At 43.1% G+C, this 7,275-nt stretch overlaps 1 protein-coding gene across 2 annotated transcripts in view; it reads right to left on the reverse strand.

Moving 5' to 3' along the window:
- Positions 1–1,508, reverse strand: part of PUS7 (pseudouridine synthase 7) — a 45,722-nt gene extending 44,214 nt beyond the window's left edge. The window contains exon 1 of one of the 2 annotated variants that reach the window (XM_079150024.1): positions 1,276–1,508. In XM_079150024.1, coding sequence (XP_079006150.1) covers positions 1,276–1,399 — 124 coding nt within the window. In that variant the 5' untranslated portion in view covers positions 1,400–1,508. The remainder of the gene's footprint in view (positions 1–1,275) is intronic. The other variant, XM_079150023.1, reaches the window with a different exon arrangement.
- Positions 1,509–7,275: the final 5,767 nt, after the last annotated feature.

Genomic DNA, 7,275 nt, shown 5'->3' on the forward strand with positions numbered 1-7,275 from the left:
GAATATTTTCAAGGACAAGTGAGCCAGCAAACACACATGCACCAATGTGCCTTGGACAAGAGTACACCCTACCCCCACCCTCTACCAAGAGGACATGAGATTGGAGAAATGAATACAGCAGATGGAACAGATAGAAGAAAAAAAAAATCAGTAAAAGAATGGAATATAACTTCGTGCTTGGTTATTTTCCTATGTCACCAAAAAACCAAAACATTTTGGCGCAAACACCCATCCCTTTTCGATACTGGTGTTTAGAGTGATTTTTCTGACAGATCCCTCAATAGTCAAGGCATCCCCCTGCCAGTGGGACATAATATTTCACACATGACTACAGTTTTGAGGACTGGGGATCTCAGTAACCCAGTATGTTCGGAATGGAAAAAAAGTAGCCTGACAATAGGTCCAAATATTTGAAAACTAAGCTCCCTCCAACCCTACTTTTTATTATTTATTTATTTATTTATTTTTTGGTGCGGGGGGATCGAACCCAGGGCCGTGTGCTTACAAAGCAAGCACTCTACCGACTGAGCTATCTCCCCAGCCCCCCAACCCTACTTTTTAGAAGGCGCTAATTAATACCCCAGCAATAACGACGTACTTTTGAACCCCTCGGTGCAGGACTGGCAGTAAGGATTCTGGGCTGAGTTTCAGTCTGCATGACAGCACTTCCCTCCACTCACTGAACAATCGCTGAGTAGGGGGCTGGAGAAGACACTCTGAGCCCCACCCTGCTCGCTCCTACTCTGGGAAATGCACACAGATGGAGAAGTCCCCGAATGCCTGCCTGGCATTTAGTGGACAAGAAACCAGTGCTGAGGCGTGAATACAGGAACGAAAGCACGTGGGCTGGACCTGTAGAAGCTTGGCGGGGCGATGTGAGGGGCTGTGCTGGCTTTCGGGGAGAGGCCGGTTTTCTCTGCTGAGGAAGAACAGGTTAGGGAGTGTGCCGGGCAAGTCAAAGAAAGGAGAGCAGTGGAAGAGGACCCCCGGGCTGCCAGAGCCGCGGCGGGAGGAAAGAGAGCGCGCGTGGTGCCCAAACTACCGGCGGGGCCGCGGGGAGCAGGAGGCCGGCGGCCGGGAGCGGCGCCCGTGGGCCCGAACGCAGAACCTGCAGGGCTGCAGCCGCGCTCCCCCAGGCTCGCCCTGTAATGCAAAGCGCAGCGAGCTGACAACACGGCCGGCAGCCTTCCCAGCCCGCACTGCCTCTTCGGGCGGGGTCATGGTGCCGGGGCGAGGGCTGGCCATGGAGCCCGGGCGAGAAGGCCACGCACTTACCCGGAGCCTGGGAGCGCGGACGCGGTGTGGGCCGAGAGAAGAGGCCGGCGCTGCACTCTGCGCGCAGGAGGGAGGCGGCAGCGAGGGTCACTCGGAGGAGGCGGAGGCAAGGGCGGATCAGCATATGCACAGAGGTCCGCGCCGGGTAGGAGGCGCGCGGGAGAACTCGCCAGAGGCCGGGCTCGCACCCTAGCTGCGCAGCGCCGCGCCACGGCCCACCGGCCCCTCCCTCTGGGTGGAGCCTGATCCCAGCCCCGCCCCGCTCGCCCCGGGGGAGGCCCTGCCCACCTGGAGGTGGCTGCCGGGGAGAGGGAATGCGCCGGCGCCCCGCGGCCAACGCTCCGCCCTTTGACCCCGGCGCCCCACCAACCCCTGTCGTTCGCGCGTATGCGCAGGAGCAAAAAGAGACTTTTTTACAATGCAACAAAGAGAACTTTAGATCTTTAGGACTTCTGAAACAGAGTTTACCCTATTCGTTGGTAATTGTATTCGAATACCAGTTTATTTCACATAGTTGTCGCTCTTTCTTGTTGCACTTCATCACGCAGATAACACATAACAAAGATCATCACATTAGGGACTCATTGTTCTACGAATTCCTCGAGTGTTGCGGTTTAGGAGGGCCATTTCCCCACTTCTTACCCTGTCTGCTTGACAGTTTCCCGAAGGATCCGCTTCAAGAAACCTGATCTTAGCTAGTTTATGCTTCTGTTTATTTTTATTTTTTGGTATTGGGGATTGAACCCAGGGGCGCTTTATCATGGAGTTGTGTAGTGCTATCTCATTGTTTTGATTTGCAAGCACCTAGAGTTGGTGAGGGTGTGGAGAAACAGGAACTCATTAATTGCTAATGGGAATGCAAGATGGTACTGCCACTCTGGAAGACAGTTTGACAGTTTCTTACAAAACTAAGTATGTTCTTACATGATTCAGTAGTTTCTCTTCTGTTTATTTACCCAAAGGAGTTGAATACTTTGGCACTCAAAAATTTGCACGTGGATGTTCATAATTGCCAAAACTTGGAACCAAGATATTCCTCAGTAGGTGAATGGATAAACTGTGGTATATACAGACAATGGACTATTACTTAGTATTGAAAACAAATGAGCTAGCAAACCATGAATAGACATGGAGGAACCACGTATGCATGGTACTAACTGAAAGAAACCAAATCTAAAGAGGCCACATGTTGCATGATTCCAACCTTACGACATTCTAAGAAAGAAAACTATGGAGTCAGTAAAAAAAAAAAAAAAAAAAAAAAAGAGTGTGCATCAGGTTTACGATGGATGAACAGGCAGAACACAGAGAATTTTTAGATGATGGAAACACTTTAGCATAACACAATGGTGGATATGTATACATTTGTTAGAACCCACAGAACCTACAACATGAAGAGTGAATCCTAATGGGAACTATGGATTCTAGGTAGGTTTATCAATTGTAACAAAGGTACTGTAGTGCTCAGTGGGCTGCCCGGTGAGCTGCTGCTGACACAGCACTCTGCCCGCGGGAACCCGCCGGGCGTCGCCTGGCTGTGGCAGGCAGCAGGCTGGTTCTGGGTATGCCCTGCAGTCTGGCTCTCACCTTCCGGCCTCGGGCTGCCAGAACACCCTACGACCTCGTGGGGCTCCTTCCTGGGCATCCGGCGCGGGACACGCCTGCAGGGGAAGGTAAGGAGGCAGGACAGCACCCCCAGCTGTCAGTCTGCCATCCTAGCCAGCCATTGGTCCACCTGTCAGCGTGTGCTCGGCAGCCATTGACTTAATCCGTAGCCAGCGAATTTTAACTGCTCAGCAATTGGCTCCATCATCCTTAGCCCGGGAAATTCAACTACTTAAGCCAAGCTCCCCAGCCATGTTCTCTCTAGCGTGCGCTCTCTCTCTCTCTTCAGGGCAGACACTGTTCGACCGCCTAATAAAATCTTTTGTGTGAGTTCCCGCGTCTGGAGTGGTTTGTCTGGGCGCCTTTTCACTTTTCAGGTACCACTTTGGTAGACAGTGGAGAAAGCTACGCAAGTGTGGAAGCTGGAGGTATATGGGAAATCACTACCTCTAACTCTCAACTGTTTGTTATAAACTAAAACTGATCTAAAAACATGAAGTCTTCTTTAAAATGTCTGAGATTGTGTCCAAACGCCTCATAAATGTGTTTAGGGGAAAAACTTTTTTCATATTTCTTTGGCTATTAGCTGTGTTCATGGTCAAAACTTGAAACCTTTTGCATTTTAGTCAAATCTGCCTTAGATAGGGTACAAATGAAACATACATCTTTAGTTTTCTGTTTTTCAAAATGGGCGACTCCACTGACTTTTTAAAAAAAAATTTTTAGTTGTAGATGGACACAATACCTTTATTTTATTTATTTATATGGAGTGCTGAAGATCAAACCCAGTGCCTCACATGTGCTAGGCAAGTGCTCTACCACTAAGCTACACCACCTGTCCTCCATTGGCTTTTATGGTTAAAATAACTCAGAAGCATTCAAAACCTCTCCCCTACTCTAACACATTTTACCAAACATTTAATAATTAAGTGTTCTCAACTTTAAGGTTTCGTATATATTATATATGACATATAGTATCCTGTTTTTAACTCTACACCAGCACTATATGCATTGCTAAGTTCCTATCATGCACAATATCTCTTCTTTCAACATATACTTGCCTAGTATTCTATCGATCTTAGATGTATTTCTCCACATCCAAAATAGCAATTACTTTTTCTCTGTACTCCCTGAGTCATTACAAACATTTCTGTCATTGAGCCTTATGCTCAATTCTAAATTATTTATTTCCATGTCTATTTCTTATGTGAGAAAGTGATTTTTTTCAGAGACAAAATTTTGAGTTTGTGGAAGTCTCTTTTCTCCTTTAATTTCATTTTTAAATTTTTATCAGACTTATACATGTCTGTGAAACTTTACACGGTTTGCATTGAAACAGCAAACCTGTATCCTTATCCCTTCCCTCTCCTTACCTGTATCCACCTTCTCAAAGGAAGTAATTTTGCTTCTCTTAACTGATGATTTTGTTATTTATCTCCATCTCTATATAACATGCTTGTATTGCTATTTCTGGATTGTTCACTTTTAGGTATTATCTATTGATAATGGCAAAAAAAGACTTAACTCTCCTTCCTTCCCATTTCTCCACCATACTTCCCATCCCTCCATCTGCCTAATACAGTTATATTATACTTTCTTTGGATTGTGTTTACTTCATTATAATGAGGTAACTATCATTCTTATGTTGGGCAAGTAGGAAACTATGATTACTTCTCTTTCTCCTGCACAGCTTTTTGTTTTTCCTGTAGTTAATATTCTCTTGTGTGTTTTTTTTTTTTTTTTTTATTAGTAGTAGTAAACTAAGCCCAGACTCCTTAATAATTGTTTGAATCTCCCTCTTCAGATATTTGGCTAGATGAGGTAGTCTGTCAGTTTCATCTGTCTGAAGGAGCTTGTTATAATCTGGAGTCTTCTGACCTGCAACAATCCTTGCCTAGTACATAACTGATGACAGGGAATCTCACTTCATTTTCCTCCTATGTTATATCTTCTGTTTTCTACATCTATGTGCTATGGTTTGAATGTTTTTACCAAACTCATGTTAACATTTAATCCCTATTTGTGAGGTATTAAGGTGTGGGACTAGAGCTATGGATGTAACTCAGTGGTAGAGAGCTTGCCTAGCATGCAAAAAGCTCTGAGTTTGATTCATGTCAGCACAAAAGGAAAACAAAACAAAACAAAAGAAAATAACAACAACAACAACAACAAAAAAGGAGGTGGGACAAGGATGGCCTTTAAGAGAGTGCTTTTGTTAATAAAGGTTATCTTGTTCTGACTCTTGGCTGAGCTGCTTTTACCACCATGTTATCCTCTGCTGCCTTGGGACTTTTGCAGAGTCCACACTTGCAAGGACTTTACCAGATACTACCCCTTGATTTTGGACTGCTTAGTCTCAGTAACTGTGACTTGAATAAAACCTTTATTCTTTATAAAATATCCAGTCTGTGATATTATAGATACAGAAAACAGACTAAGCACTGTCTTCTTTTTCTCCTAATTATTTTCTCATTTTAGGGGAACACAACCCTCAGTAGTTTCCTGAGAAGGAAAAGGTAAATGAAAGATCAAGTTTTGAGATCTTGAATGTCTGAACATGCCTTTATTCTAATCCCAAACTTGACTGATAGTTTACTAATCAAGTAAAGCATTCTAGTTTTAAATAAATTTCCTTTAGACATTTGATGAAATTACTCTTCTGTTCTCTAGCTTTCTTTGTTGTTCTGAAAAATCCAACCATACTGATTTTTTTTTTTAACTTTAGCCACTGCACTAAATTCCTAGTCCTTTTTATTTTTGGTGGTGCTGGGTTCAAACCTAGGGCCTTGAACATGGTAGGCAAGTGTTTTACTACTGTGCTGTAACCCCATTCCCTTATTTTTTTTCCATTCCCTTATTTTTTATTTTAGACAGGGTCTCACTAAATTGTTGAGGAACTTGCAATCCTCTAGCCTCAGTCTTTTGAATTACTGAAGATACAGGTGTGGGCCATTTTTCCTGGATTGAGTCTGTATTCTTTGTAAATGATCAGTTTTCTTTTTCTTCATTTGTTTATTTATTTTTTCACAGTACCTTTATTTTATTTACTTATTTTTATTTTTATGTGTTGCTGAGGATCGAACCTAGTGCCTCACGCATGCTAGATAAGCACTCTACCACTGAGCTACAAACCCAACCCCTTCTTCTTTTTTGTAAAAAATCAGAACTTTAGGTTATCTATCGTAGTTGGGTTATTGATCAGTTTTTCTCTCTGAAAGTCTTTTTGTTCTCAATGTTCTACAGTTTCAGAGGGATGAGCCATGGAATGGGTCAATTTTTATGAATTGTGCTAGACAGTTGGCACATTTCAATTTGGAAACCCATGATTTTCAGTTTTGGGTAACTTTCTTGAATTATTTTGTTGATGATTCCTCCCTCTTCAATTTTTTTTTTTTTTAATGAAATATTTCCCAACATATATCTTCCAGTCATTGGGCTTTTCATTTCTGTATGTATAGTATGTATGCGTGTGTGTGTGTGTGTGTGTGTGTATAACTGGTCTCTGAATTTTTCTTTTAAGATACATCCTATCCTATTCTTATTTTATGTTGGCAGCGGTAATTCATATCTTAGCATTCTTGATATATGTATTTGAGTTTTTTTCCCTCACTGAAGAGTTTGTTTCCTCCAAGGGTTGATTTTTTGTTTGTTCGTTTTGTTTTTGGTTTTGTTTTTTTGCTTTGATTTTTATGGTACTTGTAGGATATGGAAAAACAATCCACAGAAAGAAATGAAGGACAATGGATCCCAAGGAGAGAAGGAAAACAATGGACTCTGGACTTTCACCATTTCCCAGAAACAGTAGGCTCTGAACTTTCACAATTTCCCCTATCTACAGCTGTTCCCTGTACTGCTTAACCAACACATTCTGTTATGATTCATTCTCACTGACCCCTATAAAACTCAGACCCGTACTGTAACCAGTTGCCATTTTCTCTCTTGAAAATGTGCCCCTCTGTACTTAATAAAGCATCGCTGATCCCTTGAGCTCCGCCTTCATACTTCCATGTTAGGGTATGAGGTTCCTTTACCACGCCTTGCTGCTAGGTAGCTCCCAATCCTCCTGCCTGGCAATTAACAGGTGACTGGGGGCTCTTCACAGGGCAAAATGCATGATAGATGTGGAAGGCTCTTCCTCCGTTCCGCCCTTAGAACGCTTACAACTAGCTCTGCAGCCTTCAGGCAGAAGACTGAAGAGTTATCTCTACAGAATCTGACCAGCCTTAAAAGAAAGATTTAATGATACTAACATTCTTAGGAAATCTCCCAACTAACCAAACCAAATAACCTACATTTACATTTAAGTTCTTAGTCAATAAGCTCACTCACGCTCTCATAACATCTGAATATTGTCTAAAATATAAATTTAAATGATTCGCATAGAAGCTGTGGCGT

This window comes from Sciurus vulgaris, assembly GCF_902686455.1.
Source record: "Sciurus vulgaris genome assembly, chromosome: 8".
Lineage (NCBI taxonomy): Eukaryota > Metazoa > Chordata > Mammalia > Rodentia > Sciuridae > Sciurus > Sciurus vulgaris.